At 35.8% G+C, this 21,381-nt stretch overlaps 1 protein-coding gene across 50 annotated transcripts in view; it reads left to right on the forward strand.

Moving 5' to 3' along the window:
* slo (calcium-activated potassium channel slo) overlaps positions 1–21,381 on the forward strand; it is a 297,333-nt gene that overhangs the window by 219,949 nt on the left and 56,003 nt on the right. For 18 of the 50 annotated variants that reach the window (XM_073962670.1, XM_073962671.1, XM_073962641.1 and 15 more), the window contains exons 13-15: positions 1,349–1,461; positions 7,769–7,927; positions 16,812–16,888. In XM_073962670.1, coding sequence (XP_073818771.1) covers positions 1,349–1,461; positions 7,769–7,927; positions 16,812–16,888 — 349 coding nt within the window. Of the gene's footprint in view, positions 1–1,348; positions 1,462–7,768; positions 7,928–16,811; positions 16,889–17,534; positions 17,571–21,381 lie in introns of all 50 variants that reach the window. The other 32 variants (XM_073962655.1, XM_073962632.1, XM_073962638.1 and 29 more) reach the window with 3 other exon arrangements.

Below are 21,381 nucleotides of genomic sequence, written 5' to 3' on the forward strand. Positions count from 1 at the left end.
GATGGTCGAAATATCCGAAAATAAACCAACATTAAAAAAAACAATTTTTGTTTATTTTTTATACTAACAGTTCGACTGACAGACAATGTTTTTTTTATAAAAACAGCTTTTAAATAAACAAGGGTGTAAGGCGTTACTTTTCAGTGCGGAAAAGTTTATTAAAATTCTTACGAAATATCATACATAATGCATTTACTACTAAATATTGAGCATTATACATTCATAGGTATATTCCATCAACCCTTTACTACTCTTCGTGTAATTTTAGTGCATGGCAACAGGTTGGTGTAGATATATTTTGGTATGGACAATTTTCATCTATTAGACTTGATTACAAAATAAAACATCCAACATTTTGATGCACACGTACGTCAGGCATTCTCTCATGTTCAAATCATCAAGAACAAATATATTTTTGTTTGCGAATAGAAAAAATATCCATTTCACATTATATTAAAATATAATAACTATTTAAGGACATACAAAGCCACACACCTAGGGTTAGTGCTATAGTTAATTTAAGGCTGCAGCAACAAACAAAACCAAAAAAAGACAAAAACAACAAATTAATTAAGCCCAAAGCTTTTCAATATGCCAATTTGTTTTTGTTATGTTATTATTGCAAGTGTACAGAATTTTCGTTGCCAAAACAACCAACCAACCCAACCAACTATCTATTCATTTTATCGACCCAGAAAGCCAAAACAAACAAAAAATATTTTTAAAAACAAAAAATGCGAATCCAAACCAAAAACTGTGTTATATTAGTCTGGTTAAGAGCATGGTTTCCAAGCCAAACGATTCACAACCACAGAGGATGATGATGATATGCACATACACATATTTGGAATTTCAACCTTACCCAGTCCTACTACCCCTCTAGAAAATCAAACCAAAAAACGGAAACGGTTGTTTGTTTTAAAGAGAACCAACGAACCCAAATGCGTCTAATGTTTAACAACAATTCTCTTGCTTTTTACCATTTACCTTTTCTTCTTCTTCTTGTATTGTGTGCTCCTGTTGTGACCCCCCATGGCCAATGTAAGAAGTGATCACATCAATGACCTGTTGTCACAATCACAAATCATCATTAGAAATAAAATCGAAAGAAAATTGTATTTGAAAAAATTATGAATTTCATTAAAATGTTAAAACCTTTTTCGAATATCATCATTTGGTCCCATTCAAAAGAATAACCCAAAAAAATAGAAATGTTTTTAACCACCAACCAATCAATCAATCCACCCACCAACCAACCAAAAATAACCAATCAACAACAACAAACCACCTTGAAAACCAAAACAAATTTCATAATCATGCAAAACTTTGTTGTATATTTAACTTTCAGTCTCCAGATACTCAGGCCTGGCAAAATGATTATCTTCAAGGTACAGGGTGTGAGATGTATACCGAAACCCTATCACCTTCATTTACCGGCATGACATTCCCACAAGCCAGCGAGTAAGACCCTAGAGATGATTTGTTCATACCATATTATTTCTCTCTCTCTCTATATATAAACGTATTACTTACTACTACTACCTTACTTACCTAATTTATATATGCGCATACCTTCATACAACTCCATACATATATACATGCATACATAAATACATATTTGCAAACCCACATACCATTCCATACCAACACCAAGAACATCCATCCCACACACGGCAATTGAAACAATTTTACACAGTGTCTGGTGAAGTCACTGGGAAAGGAGATCAAGGGTGGTAATACATTTAAGTGAGACGTAATTTAGGGTGATCCATATTAGAAAAAAATAATAATTGATTTGGCTTATGTTAAATTAGAATTAGGGAAAACTTGAAAATCTTGAACCTAATACTGACAATTATTCATCACAACACAGACAATTGTTAATTGAATCACACCCAAAGGCAAATAATCGTTTAATCAAACGAATTCAGAGAGAAAAAAGTTATTTCCGGAATGAACAAGGCAGGAAAAAGCAACCATATATGTTGTCTCTAAAACCTAGTGATTTCAAATATATGGTTGTTCCAACAATATCTATTTTTTCATATAAAAATATAAAAACGTATGTGTTATCCACTTGCGGCTTATCAACACAGGTTCCGGAAGCAACATAGTACCACAACAGCACTGCACGCAATTTCCACACATGTGTATTAACCTCAAGCCGAACAGACAGTGCCACAGAACAGTGATGATAGCATTGGACCTGACTAAAGCTTTTGATACTGTCAGCCATACTAAGATTTTCGAGGATGTCGAGAAGACTACCCTCCGGCCATGCTTGAAATGTTGGGTCACCAACTATATGTGTGATTGCCAGTTATATGTGGAATTCAGAAACAATAAGTCCAAACCCCGTAGAATGAAACAGGGAGTTCTCAAAAGAGTGGTGATACTTCTGGAAAAATGTAAACTCTACCTTCCGCAATTCGACGCCCTCTCCAAACCCCGTAGAATGAAACAGGGAGTTCAAAAAGAGTGGTGATACGTCTGGAAAAATGTAAACTCTACCTTCCACAATTCGACGCCCTCTCGACAGCATTGGTGATGATGATTGTACCATCATGGCTCATCGTTGATAACATTTGTGTCAGGATAACCGCCTATCTCATTGATCTTGTTGAGTTTTTTTCACTCGAGGAATATGAAAATATCCGCCACTAAGTCAACAGCCACGCTGTTCACTACATGGACGGCGGAACTGAAGGTCCCACTGAGAGTGCAGGTCGACGGTTCAATAATTCCGACCACGAACTTCCCCAAAGTCCTGGTCGTCACATTCGACAGCATGTATATGTCATCCGCATGTGCCGCAGCTCTCAGCGAAAAGAAGAGAGGCAGGTACAAGGTCCTCAAATCCCTAGCCCGCAGAACATGAGAAGCAGACAAAGAAACCTTGGTCTGTGGTAAGCTATGAGGCGCAAGTGTGGTTTGCCAGCTTAAGCGATACGCAATGGAAAAACTGGCAAATTTGCCAGAATGCAGCGTTGAGAACAGCAATAGGGTGCCTCCTCATGTCTTCAGTGGGCCACTTACATGAGGATGTCAACATTTGCTTGAATGCTACAGGCCAAACCACCTAATGAATAGGTTCATCCCCGCCCAGACATGTCAGAAAGAAAGGGTGCTTCTATAGACCCTTTTTGAAAGAAAGGGTGCTTCTATAGACCCTTTCTGAAAGATAGGGTGCTTCCATAGACCCTTTCGGAAAGAAAGGGTGGTTCTATAGACCCTTTTTGAAAGAATGGGTGCTTCTATAGGCCCTTTCTCAAAGAAAGGGTGCTTCTATAGACCCTTTCTCAAAGAAAGGGTGCTTCTATAGACCCTTTCTCAAAGGAAGGGTGCTTCTATAGACCCTTTCTCAAAGAAAGGGTACTTCTATAGACCCTTTCTCAAAGAAAGGGTGCTTCTATAGACCCTTTCTCAAAGAAAGGGTGCTTCTATAGACCCTTTCTCAAAGAAAGGGTGCTTCTATAGACCCTTTCTCAAAGAAAGGGTGCTTCTATAGACCCTTTCTCAAAGAAAGGGTGCTTCTATAGACCCTTTCTCAAAGAAAGGGTGCTTCTATAGACCCTTTCTCAAAGAAAGGGTGCTTCTATAGACCCTTTCTCAAAGAAAGGGTGCTTCTATAGACCCTTTCTCAAAGAAAGGGTGCTTCTATAGACCCTTTCTCAAAGAAAGGGTGCTTCTATAGACCCTTTCTCAAAGAAAGGGTGCTTCTATAGACCCTTTCTCAAAGAAAGGGTGCTTCTATAGACCCTTTCTCAAAGAAAGGGTGCTTCTATAGACCCTTTCTCAAAGAAAGGGTGCTTCTATAGACCCTTTCTCAAAGAAAGGGTGCTTCTATAGACCCTTTCGGAAAGAAAGGGTACTTCTATGGACCCTTTCGGAAAGAAAGGGTGCTTCTATAGACCCTTTCTCGAAGAAAGGGTGCTTCTATAGACCCTTTCTCAAAGAAAGGGTGCTTCTATAGACCCTTTCTCGAAGAAAGGGTGCTTCTATAGACCCTTTCTCAAAGAAAGGGTGCTTCTATAGACCCTTTCTCAAAGAAAGGGTGCTTCTATAGACCCTTTCTCAAGGAAAGGGTGCTTCTATAGACCCTTTCTCAAAGAAAGGGTGCTTCTATAGACCCTTTCTCAAAGAAAGGGTGCTTCTATAGACCCTTTCTCAAAGAAAGGGTGCTTCTATAGACCCTTTCTCAAAGAAAGGGTGCTTCTATAGACCCTTTCTCAAAGAAAGGGTGCTTCTATAGACCCTTTCTCAAAGAAAGGGTGCTTCTATAGACCCTTTCTCAAAGAAAGGGTGCTTCTATAGACCCTTTCTCAAAGAAAGGGTGCTTCTATAGACCCTTTCTCAAAGAAAGGGTGCTTCTATAGACCCTTTCTCAAAGAAAGGGTGCTTCTATAGACCCTTTCTCAAAGAAAGGGTGCTTCTATAGACCCTTTCTCAAAGAAAGGGTGCTTCTATAGACCCTTTCTCAAAGAAAGGGTGCTTCTATAGACCCTTTCTCAAAGAAAGGGTGCTTCTATAGACCCTTTCTCAAAGAAAGGGTGCTTCTATAGACCCTTTCTCAAAGAAAGGGTGCTTCTATAGACCCTTTCTCAAAGAAAGGGTGCTTCTATAGACCCTTTCTCAAAGAAAGGGTGCTTCTATAGACCCTTTCTCAAAGAAAGGGTGCTTCTATAGACCCTTTCTCAAAGAAAGGGTGCTTCTATAGACCCTTTCTCAAAGAAAGGGTGCTTCTATAGACCCTTTCTCAAAGAAAGGGTGCTTCTATAGACCCTTTCTCAAAGAAAGGGTGCTTCTATAGACCCTTTCTCAAAGAAAGGGTGCTTCTATAGACCCTTTCTCAAAGAAAGGGTGCTTCTATAGACCCTTTCTCAAAGAAAGGGTGCTTCTATAGACCCTTTGTCAAAGAAAGGGTGCTTCTATAGACCCTTTCTCAAAGAAAGGGTGCTTCTATAGACCCTTTCTCAAAGAAAGGGTGCTTCTATAGACCCTTTCTCAAAGAAAGGGTGCTTCTATAGACCCTTTCTCAAAAAAAGGGTGCTTCTATAGACCCTTTCTCAAAGAAAGGGTGCTTCTATAGACCCTTTCGGAAAGAAAGGGTGCTTCTATAGACCCTTTCTCAAAGAAAGGGTGCTTCTATAGACCCTTTCTCAAAGAAAGGGTGCTTCTATAGACCCTTTCTCAAAGAAAGGGTGCTTCCATAGACCCTTTCGGAAAGAAAGGGTGCTTCTATAGACCCTTTCTCAAAGAAAGGGTGCTTCTATAGACCCTTTCTCAAAGAAAGGGTGCTTCTATAGACCCTTTCTCAAAGAAAGGGTGCTTCCATAGACCCTTTCGGAAAGAAAGGGTGCTTCTATAGACCCTTTCTCAAAGAAAGGGTGCTTCTATAGACCCTTTCTCAAAGAAAGGGTGCTTCTATAGACCCTTTCTCAAAGAAAGGGTGCTTCTATAGACCCTTTCTCAAAGAAAGGGTGCTTCTATAGACCCTTTCTTAAAGAAAGGGTGCTTCTATAGACCCGAGAGTTGTATTTACGCAACTCAGATCCGGTTGGTGTAGCCAACACAACGCTGAACATCTTCCCTTAACAACTGCCCAGCCAAATCAACCCTCCTAACTCCACTATCACAATAGACCAATCATATCCTGGTGGCATCCTTTGAACTTGGAAGCAGAGTAGAGTTAATAAAATTGAGACACACACGCACATGCAGTAGCTACTACAAGAACATCAACTTCATCATCTGTGAATGCCGAACTTTCATCGACCACGAAAAAGCTATTTGGGCAATTTCAGAAAGCCCAGTAAGCATTGCTTCAGATCGCTGCCCAGCCATTGTGATATTCTGGTAGTTGAACGTATTCTCCGGAACATTACCACTACTGTATCTATCCCGTTGATTGACGAATACCTGATGTGGGAACACATTACCTAACCGACACAGCGGAATGTGCATCTTCTTCGAAGCAATCCAGTCAGTCTCCAGAGTCATTAAATATGCTGGGTGGGAGAGTACAAACGGAAAAAGTGGCTAGATCATCTAAGGTTGCAACTTTATAGCAAAATGTGATTGGCGGCTCTAACACTGTGAAAAAGGAAGATAGGGCCTCAGTCTGGTTTGACGCGGACTAACGAATATTGGGCATGTTATTTTAAGCTACAATTGGTGGATCATTTCGAGACTGATAGAGCAAAGAGAAGTATAGTACGTCACATAATATCTATTCCAGGCTAGGGGGGTAACACAACCTCTTACCCGAAAACATTCTATGCTGGGTTCGATCGGAATTTTCATGATAATACTGAAACAGTTGAATATCCCAAGTATCGCTCTTCGATGTCGAAAAAAGACATGGTCCTGATGCGGACAAAAATGTCAGTAGGATAACACGACCTACGTTTTTATCGTCTATGGCAAATACTTCTGAGGCTTTACTTCTCTTCAGAGTCAAGAAGTGGATAGCTGATCTTACCTATCACCATCATGGGTTTCGTAAGCAGCATATTACAACAACTGCCATCTCCTCACATATCAGGAGAGAACTTAGGCAATAATTTAGCCAGGAAAGTTGTGGATGTATTCCAGAACCTGGTCATGCTTAATTGGTTATGAATACAACGCGTTAACTTTATAGATATTCTTGCGTAGATTAATATTGAACCGAAAACGAAATTCGAGGCATAATAAATATGTATTGACATCAAACTGGACATGTTGATGTACTATGTACCTTCTCTAGTTCCAAACTAGACACTGTGTAAAACATACGAGTTGTTTTTCATTATTTTAATTCATAAACAAACATACACGCATACATACATACATATTTGGTGTATATAGTCGTCATAGAGCAAAATTCATACTTCTTTATTACGAACAACAATTTAAACGAAAAGTAATAAACGAAAAAAAACAAACATCAAAACAAACATGAGCATCCAAAAACAATTAAAACTTTTTAATACAAGAAATAAATCAATTGTTTTTTTAACTTTAGTTCTTTAGCAATAAAACAAATAAACAAAAATGGAATGCCAAATTTTTTTAACAAATCTCCAAATATTTAACACCGATAAATAGTTATTTTCTTTTGGAATCAACTTCGTAACTTCGTTTTCTTAGTGATTTACAAAATGCAACTTACCAACCTACCTAACACACACACACCTTTGAAGTTCCACCCACCAACAAAGCATGTATTTTTTATGTTTTGAAACAACAATCCTCTAGAACAAGAATTTCCAACAACAACAAGTAGTAATTAATAAACAACACTCCATTCACTACTCCTCCATTGTACGAATGTCTGTCTCTCTCTTTCTGTCTTTTTTGGATGTCTATCCTCTTGATTGTCTGTGTGTTTGTCTTGTAAAGGATATTTACTGTACATGTGAAAAAAAAACAGATAAACTTTTGTATGTAGACTTGTGGTTTTCTTTCTTACTAAAACAACAAAGCTTGTATTTGTATTTTAATTTTCGCTTTAAATATATTTATTTTTTTTCTATTTTTAAATCGTTTGCACTGTAATGCATTTGTGTAGTTGTTGCATGGCTTTCTTCTTTAGTGTAAATACATACTTACAAAATAATATATTTATGACACAATTTATTACATTTAATATAATATTTATATATATTATTATACAATTTATATAATTATATTTAAGTGCTTAAATATTAAATAATTTAAAATTATTACTTTATTAATAAAGAATTGTTTTTTCTTGTTATGTGTCCCTCTCATTCCCGAAATCCAGACTGTGTTTCTCCAAACTGAAATTATTGCTGCTGGCCATTGAAATAAAAGGCAATGAAGATGGTGCCGATAGTAAAATCTCAATTAACCCCAGAAGTGCTAAGATCCAGGCCAATACTCAAGGATTTTTCATAGCACAAAGTGCAGACGAAGTCAAAAGGTAAGATGAGAATTATAATTAAATACCAGCAAAAGACGCATTAAAATTCCACCTAATTCTCAAAACTACAATGTTCATAGATGAGAAAAATCAAAAACAGATTTTCACGATTTTGCTAGGAAACCGCAAGTCCTATCGCTATGAGTCAAAAAACATGTTGTAGCAATGAAAATTCTCTACAAGATTGACATTTATGGTGTTTTCGTATGCTTTACCGTTTTTGAGATATAGAAGTTCAAATTGGGACAATGCACTGACTGTATCGTCTCCTTATAAAACTGTGTCATGACTGCAATTTCCCAACTTAAACTTATATATTTCAACAATTTTACTACGTAGGAAAAAGATATGAAAGCCAATCTTGTAGAGAATTTTCACAGCAACAACATTTTCTTTAGTCCCATTCTGATTAGACTTACCGTTTTCAAGCAAAATCCTGAAGACCTGAGAAAAAAATCTGAATGACTGATCTGAACTTCTATATCTCAAAAACGGTATAACCTACGGAAATATTATGCAGGTCAATCTTGTACAAAATTTTCACAGCTACAACATTTTCTTTAGTCCCATTTCGATAGGACTTGCGCTTTCCAAGCAAAATCGTGAAAACCTAAAAAACACGTAAAAATGTGAATTTTGACCGCGATTTATTTAAAAATCCCTACAGCGATTTTTTCTTGTTTTTGGATTTTTCTCATCAATGAACATTGCTGTTTCAGAATCCACAAAAATTTTCCCTGTGTAAGCGGTTTTCATTAAAAGTTAGTTAAGGCGCACCCTTCATGACATTGTTTTATAAGGGGGCGATACAGTCAGTGCATTGTCCCAATTTGAACTTCAATATCTCAAAAATGGTAAAACCTACGAAAATACCATAAAGGTCAACCTTGTAGAGAATTTTGATAGCTACGAGGGCGGTTCGGAAACTTTTTAGCCTATCAATGAAAGAGAATAGTTAGTTTTTCAAAAATAGTTTTATTTTTCAATGTAATCTTCTGAAACTTCAATACACTTAGTCCAACGCTTTTCTAGCAATTCTATCCCTTGATTAAAATAGTTTTCCTCGAGGTCTTCAAAATAGTGGTTTACAACTGTAATTGCATCTTCATTTGAGGTAAAACGCTTACCAGCAAGGAATTTTTTTAGATTTAGGGACAAGTAAAAGTCACTGGGAGCTAAATCAGGAGAATAAGGTGGGTGGTCAAGCAACTCGTCCTTTGGATTGTTCTTTTGTCTTTGGAGTATAGTATTGGATCCATGTTTCATCAACAGTTATGAAACGACGCTTAAAATCTATTTTATTTCGCTTAAAACGATCCAAACAAGCTTGAGAAATGTTCATTCTTATGCGTTTTTGATCGACTGTTAACAAATGCGACACCCATCTTGCAGAAAGCTTTTTCATCTGTAGTTCTTCATGCTAAATTAAATGGACCTTTTTTATGTAAATATTTAATGACAGAACGCATTTCTAATTTTTCCATTGTAAAAAAATTGCGGATGCGTCTTTTTTGAACACCTGTTTCTATATGAAGGAGTTGCCAGATCGAAACAAAATTTAACATGTGTTCATAACAGAGATGGAAGTTTCCAAAACACTTAACTTTTTTCTGTTTATAACGCGCTTTTTGTGCTAGGCTAAGAAGTTTCCAAACTACCCTCATACAACATTTTCGTTAGTCCCATTGTGATAGGACTTGCGGTTTCCAAGAAATATCGTGAAATCATAAACAACCCCTAAACATGTCAACTTGAATCGCGATTTATTTAAAAGCGCTCCGGTTTTTTTTTTTTTTTTTTTTGATTTTTCTCATCTATGAACATTGTAGTTTCAGAATGTGCAAAAACTTCCCAGGTGCAAGCACCTTCCATTTAAATGTGTTTCAAAGGCACCGTGTTATGTTGTCATATAATTTGTTGGAGCCCTGGGAAGACAAACAAATCTTTGGTTTTTAGGGAACTTCATATTTTTTTCAACTGTAAACGGACATAACTTCGATATGTTCATAACGGAATTCTATATTTGTTCATTTCTTTAGAATAGTCGATATTTTCTTAAAAATCCATTTTTTTAAAGATACGCAACCGCCCAAAAATTAAGGATACCGTCAACAACAAAAATGTACCTACGATTTCAATAAACAACTTTTTAGAACATATGAAAATTCTAGAAATGATTCTTAGGACTGAAATTCACGAACAATTAAAATTTTTTCTCAGGTTTGGAAATAACAAACTGTTAAAAACTCAAGGAAATTTGAAAGGTTTGTTATTTACGGAGCTGAACAGGAAAGAATGATCTAAAATAATCTAATTTTGAGCTTGTAGAATAGTTCCTAGAATCTTCATTTGTTCTAGAAACTTGTTTGTTGAAATCTAAGGTACATTTTTGTAGTTGACTGTATCCTTAATTTTTGGGCGGTTGCGTATCTTTGGACCAGAGTCGGAGAAAAAAGTATTAAAATTGCATATTTTCAAAAGATTTTTGCTATTTTTACCATTAAGAACCCTTCATAGACATTTCACATGTTCCAGAACGTTGTTTATTGATGCCTTTACTACGCTAGTGTGGTTGATTGTTTTCATGAATTTTGAACGGTTTAATATCTATGGAGCAGAAGCCGAGAAAAGAGGATACAAATCGAAATTGTTTTGCTATTTTGACCATTAAGATCCGTTTCTACAGAGTTCGTATATTCTAGAAAGTTGTTTACTAAGGTCTAAAGTACATGTTTCTAGTTGGTTGTTTGCTTCAATTTTGATCGGTTTGAAAGCTGTATAACAAAACTTGAGAAACAATTTTAAAAGAAATTTGACCATGACGATTTTGACCTTGCAGATGAAGTTTGATGGATTATATCGCTCATTTACTCAAAGAGTGGCATAACTCAAAAAGTGCGTTTTCTGAGATAGCAATTTCTATTTTTTCTACGACTTCTATTTTATGTTGTGTCAAATTTTCAAATTGATATCTTTAAAACTCTACGAGTTACAGCTCATTTACTACGAGTTTGGCATTATACAACAAAAAAGTTTATTGAGTTTATGAAGCACTAAGACACTTCAAATCATGCTTGATCTTGCACAGAATTTTAGCAGTGATATCTGGCAAACTGTTTACAAAATATGGTCCATGTAGTTATTTTAGTTTTTGTGTAATAATCTTTTTAAGTTGGGAAGTCAAATTTCAATCGTCAACTTAAAACGCGTTTTTCTCGAAACTCGATTTTTTGAAATGTGTCACTCTTTGAGTAAATGAGCGATATGTGTTCACAATTTTTGTTCTTTAAGACAAGAGCTACAACGTTGCTTCCAAGATAAATTCAAATTTCCAAACGGTTTGGAAGATATAGTCCTGACTAAATGACCATTTCTACAACAAAGCCTCAAACCTTTGGAGGCCTATAACCGCGAAAGTTGATGAGATAGGGAAAAACGGCGAGACACGTGTATTCTCATTTTTGGTTTTCTATCACACTGCGGTGTCAGAATATGGTTAATAATTTTCGTGTTGCACAGTGAAATTAAAGAGAAAATAAAAATCGGTTTAAAAATGGATAATTTATGCTATTATTTGTGCTTTAACTTTTTTGCTTCTGTCGTAATATTTTGCGTTTCATAACATTGGAACTCCGGTGCGTATGCATGTTATTATGTAGAAAGATTATAATACCAATCATACGCACTGCGGCCCCAACAAACACAGCAAATAGCATAAGTAATTTATGTATTTTTTAACCGATGTCATTACCTTCTCCCATTTTTGAAAGCATACATAGTTTCCTTTATTGTAATTTTTAGGTATCTTTTAAGCAGTTTAGAGCTTGAAGAAAAGCGTTTGGAGAGAGGGAATGCGCAATTAGCTGAATTCTCTTGGATATGTGAGGATACAAGCCCTCAAATCTTCTCATAAACTCGAGTTTCAACCCAATGTCTCCAAAATCCTTCTCGGTGATCATATTAAGATCTCCATCGGCAAACATATGAAAATAATTCTTCTTCATGATGCTAGCCACCTTTTATAGGTGAATGGGGAGAATTCTGGTTTCCACGAATTCTGGTTTCCAAGCAACATAAATATCTAGACCAGCGATAGGCACCATATATTTATATTGCATACTTTTGGAGTGTTATTGTGTGAGTGCATGCTTTTTCAATTAGTTGAATTGCGTATGTGGAGAGAGAAACGTTTACTGAGAGCACGTGTGCGCTCTCTTGCCTGACACTGATCTAGACCAGCGATGTCCACCATATATTTCTATTGCATACTTTAGGGGATGTCATTGTGTGAGTTCATTCATTTTCAATTAGTTGCGTTGTGTGGAGGGAGAGTACATGGGAGCTCTCTGGGGCATCCATGGTCTAGACTCGCGGTCATAGGATGCTTAGTGCGTGAATTAGTGGGATGGAATTTTTCCTTTATAAAATGAAAAAAGAGGTTCTGTAGGTACTGGAACAGAACATATTTTTAATTTTTAAGGTAGAAATAGGCACCATATTTTCTTTTGCATACTTTAGGGAGCTGTTATTGTGTGAGTGCATAGTTCTCCGGTGCTTAAACATAACTCTGACGGACATAACTCCCAAAATGTTCTCTATGCATTGCGGAAATACCTCTAAAAATTCGTTGGGAGTTATGTCCGTAAAGCAAAACGGACGTAACTAAAACAAGTAAGAACGCCGTTAAGTTCTGCCGGGCCGAACTGGTTATACCCTCCACCACGAGTTGTATGGAAGTAAAATGGAACAATTAATTTCCTTTCGTTTACGAAGAAGAATAAATACAAAATTTTAGCAATTTCGGTAAAACAATGTGGCTAACCTTCAAAATACTGAAATTCGAGAGGTAACGTTCTATGGGAGCTATATCAAAACATCGATCTATACCTAAAAATTTCTGGAGGAAAGTTTTTAGACTCAAAGAAGACTATATACTAAGTTTCCTATATTTCGGTAAGATAATGTGGCTAAAACCTTCTAAATACCGAAAATTAAGAGGTCCGCTTCTACAGCGATATAGGAAAACGTATACCTATACTGATACTTCTCTTCTATAGGGCCGATATATAAGCGTTGCCCTATACCGACGAATTTCAGATATTTCGGTAGGTTGTTGTGGAGGTACCGTTCTAGGGGGGCTAAATGCAGGCTTGGACCCAAACTGACAAATTTATGGGGGAAAGTTTTATACCACCAACGAAAAGTTTTATACCACCAAATTTCAGCTATTTCGGTGGCATATTGAGGTCACAACCTTTAAAATACGGAAAATAGGGAGGTACCGTCCGATGGGGGCTATATTAAGTCGTGGACATATACCGACAAATTGCATATGAAAAGTTTTTACCCCAAAGTAGACTAAATACCAAATTTCAGCCATTTCGATGGATTATTGTGGCCACAACCTACAAAATACCGAAAATCGAGGAGATCCTTTCTATGGGGGCTATATGGAGGCGTGGACCTATACCGACAAACTTCATAGGGAAAGTTTTATACCGCCAACGAAGACTAAATATTAAATTTTAGCCATTTCGGTGTGATAATGATGCTGAAACCTTCAAAATACTGAAAATCGGGAGGTACCGTTCTATGGGGCCTATATTAAGGAATGGACCTGTACCGACAATTTCTGGAGGAAAGTTGTATACCTCCAGCGAAGATTAAATACCAAATTTCAGCCATTTCGGTGAATTATTGTGGCCACAACCTTCGAAATACCGAAATTCCGGAAGTACCGTTCTATGGGGGCTATATGAAGGCGTTGACCTATATCGAAAAATTTCTAGGGGAAAGTTTTATACCCCCAACGAAGACTCAGTACCAAATTTCAGCCATTTCGGAGTGATAATGAGGCTAAAACATTAAAAATACTGAAAGTCGGGTGGTAGCGTCCTATGGGGGCTATATCAAAACGTTGACCGATATAGCCCATTTGCAATACCAAACATCCTAGGAGTAATATAAACTTCTATACCAAATTACACAGCTCTATCTTAAAAATTGCGAGCTGTTTCTTGATTTCAACAGTATAGTATATCTTCAATTTTTTTTTTTTTGACTAACGGTTCCAGAGATATCGCGCTTTGAAAAAGTCACATTCTGTAAATATTGGTCCAATTTGAAAAAATCTTTTTTGTGTGTTTTTTTGTTTTATCAGCTATTAAATAAAAATTAGCAAAAAAATTGCACAGTGGGCGATTTAATATTTAAAATCAATTTTTAAAGATCATCGACCTCTCGATTTTCTTTATTTTTTTTTTTTTTGTATTAAACTACGTTCAATTACAAAAATTTTAATTTAAAATTTTTAAATAGTAATCGTCCGAACCCCATTACCACATAGGACTTCAAATTTTTGCAATTGAACGTAGTTTAATACAAAAAAATTAAAGAAAATCGAAGGGGTCGAACATCTTTAAAAATTGATTTTAAATATTTAATCGCAAAAAAAGCATCCAAGCCCACTGTGCAAATTTGTTTGCTATTTTTTTATTTAATACCTGATAAAGCAACAAAACACACAAAAAAAGATTTTTTTAAATTGGACCATTATATAAAAGGAGATATGAGTATTTCTTTGCATGTAGTTTTTACAGAATTTGACTTTTTCAAGGCGCGATATCTCTGGAACCGTTAGTAAAAAAATCTGAAAATATACTACACCACAGCAAAAAAATAAAGGAAATCAAAAACCTCATCTTGAATAAGTGTCCGATTTCACTCAGAAATCCCCATATCCTATAAAGTATATGGGGATTTTTCTGATGAATATTTCGATGTGTTACAAACGGAATGACAAATTTAATTATACCCTCTATGTTATGGTGGAGGGTATAAAAAAACGCTGACATAACTCCGAACAATTTTTTTTTTAATTTCAAAATTATTTTTTTTATTTAATTTTAAAATTTACAATTATTTTCCATTGATCTGACAATGAGAAGAAGTTAGAATTTAGACGGAATTTTACATGTCAGAAGTCTTAAGTTTCGACGTATCCACAAAATCCTCCGGATTTCATAAAACAGCTTAAAAACGAAATAATGTCTGAATTTGTCAGTAGTAGTTTGGAGTAGTTTTACCCTACTACGGTATTCGATGAAGAGATTTCGTATGCATACTAATTTTTTTACATTTCTCAATATAGACATGTAAACATAATTTTTTTCTTAATTTTAAAACAAGCCGAATTACACTGTGCAACGCGAAAATTATTAAACATATTCAGACACCGCAGCGTGATAGAAGACCAAAAGAGAGGACAAGTGTCTCGCCGTTTTTTCGTATCTCATCAACCTTCGCGGTTATAGGCCTCCAAAGGTTTGAGGCTTTGATGTAAAAAGGGTCATTTAGTCAGAACTATATCTTCCAAACCATTAGGAAATTTGAATTCATCTCAGAGGCAAAGTTGTAGCCCTTGTCTTAAAGAACACATATAATCCGTCAAACTTCATCTGCAAGGTCAAAATCGCCATGGTCAAATTTCTTTTAAAATTTTGCTCAAGTTTGTTATACAGCTATCAAACCGATCAAATTTGAAGCAAATAACCAACTTAAAAAATGTACCTCAGATATCAAAACATCTTTCTAGAATATACGAAATCTGAATAGAAGGTTCTCAAATGTCAAAATAGCAAAGCAAATGTGATTTGTATCCTGTTTTCTCTGGTTTTGGTCCACAGATACTAAACCGTTCAATATTCATGAAAACAACCAACTACAATAATGTAGCAAAGGCATCAGTAAACAACTTTCTGGAACATGCAAAATGTCTATGAACGGTTCTTAATGGTAAAAATGCCAAAACACTTTTGAAAATATTCAATTTTTACACGTTTTTCTCCGATTCTGTTCCACAGATACCGAATCGTCTAAAAATTAAGGATACCGTCAACCACAAAAATGTACCTAAGATTCCAATAAACAAATTTTTAGAACATATAAACATTCCAGGAATGATTCTTAGGACTGAAATTCACGAACAATTTAATTATTTTTAACATTCCTCCTGCTCAGGTTTGGAAATAACAAGCTGTTGAAAACTCAAGGAAATTTGAAAGGTATGTTATTTACGGATCTGAACAGGAAAGAATGATCTAAAATAATCGAATTTTGAGCTTGTAGAATCGTTCCTAGAATCTTCATTTGGCGATTTTGACCTTGCAGATGAAGTTTGATGGATTCTATGTGTTCGCAATTTTTGTTCTTTAAGACAAGAGCTACAACTTTGCCTCTGAGATGAATTCAATTTCCTAATGGTTTCGAAGATATAGTCCTGACTAAATGACCCTTTTTACATCAAAGCCTCGAACCTTTGGAGGACTATAACCGCGAAAGTTGATGAGATGGGGAAAAACAGCGAGACACGTGTCTTCTCATTTTTGGTCACTGTGGGGTCAAAAATTTACACACAGTGTTATTTTTGTAAAAAATGGCGCCCTTTTTTCAAAAATATGTTTGCGGCGATTTTCTTTTTTTCAGAAAGTATATTTTGCATATTTTTACAAAAACTCATTATTTTATTTAATAGCGAAGACACGGCTGACTTCCGTATCGTCAGTTGCTTTACAGTTGACTGCTAATCTGCGAAGTATTATGTTTCTTAACGCCTTTGTACTTAACATCTGCGAAGCCACATTTTTCAAAACGTCAAAAATGCGAATTTTTAACGCAGGTAAAAAACATACACACATAAGTTTTACTTATGATGCATTTAGTTGCATTTTCGAGGAACACTGTATGAGAGTACAACTGAAATATTTTGACGAAGTTTAAACAACACAAAACAACAGACGATACGGAAGTCAGCCCAGCACACTAATTCGCAGTGCATTTACTCCAAATAATTAAAAAAAAAACTTTTATTTTAATTTTTTTACAGAGCTTGGTTCTATTGCAAGGCTTGCCATGAAGATATCAAAGATGAAACTTTGATCAAAAAATGCAAATGTAAAAACTGTAAGTATAAATGTTTCTTTTATATACTTTCATTTGGCAAGAAATTTTTGAATCAGTTTTAGAGTAATATTTCATGAAAAATTTTATTTTTAATTATTATGAATTGTTTTTTCGAAATAAATTTATTTGTGTTGGATTTTTTATTAAAAAAATATTTATATTGTAAAACTAAGAATAAGATTTTCTTTGAAACTTAAATGTGACAAAAGAAATAAATAACATATAACATGTTTATTTTTCATATTATATACATTAAGCATTTTTTACTTTAAGATATACAAATGATGATATTTTAAATATTTTTTTTACAAATTTTTATATTGTCTTATTATTATATAACTACCACTTCTACTACCTACTACTACTCTACTCGTAACATGTTGGCGTGGCCTTAACTCCTAACATCAAAACAATGAATCAATCAATCAAATAAACCAAAAACCAATTACAACTTCTTCGTACGTTAATATGCGTCTACTTTTAACGATCTACAAAATCCAAAACAAAAAAAAATCTCTTAAACTAAATTACCACAATTATAACATCTAATCGAATTCTATACTTTCGAAAACTTAAAAAAATAATAAACGAATTAAAACATGAATTTCCCCAAAAAAAACCAAATCAAAAATTCATAACCAAACAGTGGCAGTACAGCCCAGGAACAAGTTTGATGATTTAGGTAAATCACTCTCTTTGTCATAAATTTCAAATAAGCTCAAATTTTAATTACAAAAAAACTGTGTTTTGTTTGAAATGACTAACCTCCTCTTTTAACTCAATTCAATGTTTAGTTTTTGTAACCAACCAACCTATTTTACCAATTGTAAATGAAAACCCCCCACTACCAACCAAAATAACCTACACTATCACCAAAACTAAACTAAAAACAACAAACCAAACAAACTTCCCATGTTCTGGCAAACAGTTTAATCAATAAACCATTAATAAAATATTCAATTTTTGTTACTACTACTCTACCTACTCTACTACTACTATTACTAATGCACTCCAGTGCTTTTGAATAATGATTTTGGTTGTGTGTATGTGTTTTGTATATTAAAGATTTAATTTAAAAAAAAATATTTATTTGGTCATTGTTTAATAAAAATGCTTTCCTAAGTTTTTTTTATTCTTTTCGTGTGTTTATTTATTTTCTTGTGAAAAAAGCTTGACTTTCAAACTATTCACTGTAATATAAAAAATACAAATATTTGAAAGTCTGTTATCATTTGTTTAATTCATACTTATGTTGTGATAAAATTTGCTACATTTATGGAAGAATGAAAAATGCGTTGTTAATATGTGGGCCAAGTCAAATTGTCTTGAAATAGAAAAATTCCAAGAATTATATTAGTGCGAAAAAAAAATCGTTTTTCTACAGTGATTGGAAAGTTGATATACATTTAGGCTGACTCTGAATTGTCAGATGCTTTGCAGTGTTTAAACTTCGTCAAACTATTTCAGTTTCACACTCATGCATTGTTCCTCGAAAATGCAACTAAATGCATCAGAAATAAAAATTATACATGTTTGCTTTTTACTTGCGTTAAAAATGTGCAATTGTCAACTTTTTGAAGTACATAGCTTCGCATTTGTTAAGTATTACGGCATTATGAAACACAACACTTCAGACATATGCAAAACATTCAACGATTCGGAAGTCAGCCTTATTTTCTTATCATTAAGTCTTATAAAACGACTATTGGCTATTGATCATGAGTTGAAGAAGCATGAACGATACTCACAAGAAAGTTACCATATTACATACATTTAAAGAACGTTATGGGGGACTTTGGTCTTTGATATACTGCATTTCATTTGAAACTGACAGTCTTCAGTTACGATGAATGGGGTATGTACTCCGAGGATGACATTTATGCGATAGTTATGTGTGGTATCAGTGACTGTATCTGTGTGCATGTCATTCAGTCCTGTCCAATAGGCTATAGGGATTCTCCTTTGTAACTTTGGAACTCTCTGTCTCCAGACGATTGGTCTTCCTGAACTTTGGTAATGTCAGCTCTGGAGGTAATGGTGTGCGCAAAATCCACGAAAGAATCGGTAATGACTCGGGGTACTGGCTTTCCATTCAGGATTAGACAGCAGTTTCGCGTTGATAGGAAGTCCATACCTGTGAGGTGAGTGGTTCGGACAACGTCGGGAGAATATGGAGCATCGATAGCGTGAAGCTTATGTAAAGTGTATGGTTTTTTCTGGCGAGCATCGTGACGCCGAACATAATGCCTATACTCAGGTCGTAGACCGTCGTAAATCCGATCTAGATGGTATGTCTTTCGTTTGCTCTTTCCCCATTCTGCTGCCGTCGATTATAGAAAGAACTTTCAATTTGGATTAGATATCTCTTCTGTAAGAAAAATTGCTCATCTTCTGCACGAAACTGTAACCACTATTTTATGTCGTCCCTCTTCACGTGGTATCACATTATTGCATTTCCCTCCAGGATAGTCAGCAGGGAAGGGAGAAGACGATCCAAGAGAATGGTGTGGCATTCGGCTAACTCTTCGAACTTTTCCAGAAATTCTACGAGGTCGTGCTCACCCGAAAATTTGAGTGACCAACGGTAGAAAATATCCATAATTTCCAAGTTGGCCATGCGTTGAGGAGGTCTCAGGACTTCTATGGATGTACTCGAGTGCAATTCTTTTTCCGAAGATCTGACCTCCTTTTCGAATTCACAATGCAGGTCTTCTGCCGAGGCACGTTTTCGCTTTACTTTTAAGCATTTGCAGAAGTATTTGTGTTGTATTAGTTGTTTGCGTTTCAACAAATATACCCAGCTGAGTGACTCTGCGCGGAAAGAGTCACCCGCATCTGATTCTTCAAATGAAACTCAACAATTCTTCGCTGATGGCAGGTTGTAATTTTCCGCTTTCCGTGTCATTGGCGGGTCCCTGCTCGGGCGCCATTTATAACGAGGGTATTTTATGAAGATAACAGGGTATGTAGTGGCCAATGGTAAAGTAATGAATAGCGGGACTCATAGAAATATGTACATTAGGGTGGGGCATATAATGAGGTAGGGTAGCCACAAAATTAAATAACAATTAAAAAGTATCAGTCGGCTTTGCCGACAGAGATATACCCTCAGCCCATGTGAATTGAAACACTTTTTGGACATTTGAACTTGCCGGCAAATATGTAGATTATGATTAAAGTTCAAAAGTAGGAAATAAAGGAATGGACCGACACAGTCCATTATCTAAGTGGATCTTATTTTGGGAGTCACATCTTTTCGATAGATATCGCGCCCACTAGTCACTACTGTGGGTCATCGTATAACTTTTGGACCAGTATGCCAGGAAGCATGGACTTGTCCAGGAAAACATAATATCGCTGTAAAAACCATATCGAACAGCACCGTTATGCATTTCCAAAGCATTTTCGAACAGACCCTAAACTGCACATGGACATAATGTTGAACTTTTGTGGGGGAGGTATCCTAAGGGGAGGACCGACGATATGAGCCATTTTAGAAGTTTAACTAAATTTGTAAAAAAAAAAAATGTTAGGAGATCCAAAGTTTAGACCGAATTGGTTGAACCGTTTAAGAGACATAGTGCACATCATTTTAGTGACATTTTTAACGTTGGGGAAGTACCGGAAGCTCTGGACCGGTATTGCCAATCTTCGAACTGAAACTGAAGTTTGAACAAAATATGACGAAGGCCAAATTTTGGAGTAAATCGGTTGATCAGTTCGAGAGTTATCGTGCTCTCCAGCCACTACACATGGTGCCATAGGTTTTTACACCTTCCGCGCTGTTTTCTCAAGAAGTATGGACTTGCCCCTTAAAAAAACTTTTACCGTAGTAATTGAAGCAGCGAATGCAATTTGCTTCAACTGTAATCAAAGCGATTCGGAAGCAGGTCTTAAAGTGAACTTATCCGAAATTTTGTGTGATAGGTACCCGAAGGGGTAGACAAATAAAGTCCATATTCGAACCTGATGTATATCTGGTAGATATATTTGGATGTGTAAAGTATGGACCAAATCGGCCACTCCCTTCAAGAGTTATTGTGCGCACAATTTTGCGGGGGAAGTATCTGAAGGAGTGGACCGATATGGCTTATCTTCGAACTTAAACTATGTTTGGACAAAATATTACGAAGGCCAAATTTTGGACCGAATCGGCCGATCCGTTCGAGATTTATCTTGCTCTTCAACCACTACACACGGCGTCATAAGGGCTTTTTGCATATTTCAGGCTATTTTCTCAGTAAATACGGATTTGCCCCTGATGAAAATTGTTGTATGGGGGACAGTGAATACAAATTGTTGCAACAAAAATCCAAGCAATTCGAGAGCAGTTCCTAATCTGAACTTTTCCTAATTTTCTTGAGGGAGGTACCCGAAAGAGTGGACCGATTGAGTCCATATTGGAACCTCATCTAAGCCTGGTAGAGATGTCACGATGTGCAAAGTATGGACTAAATCGGTTCCTCCCTTCAAATGTTATGGTATGCACAAAT

Source organism: Musca autumnalis, unplaced genomic scaffold, assembly GCF_047663935.1.
Source record: "Musca autumnalis isolate F117 unplaced genomic scaffold, ASM4766393v1 scaffold_1, whole genome shotgun sequence".
In the NCBI taxonomy this organism is placed as follows: Eukaryota; Metazoa; Arthropoda; class Insecta; order Diptera; family Muscidae; genus Musca; species Musca autumnalis.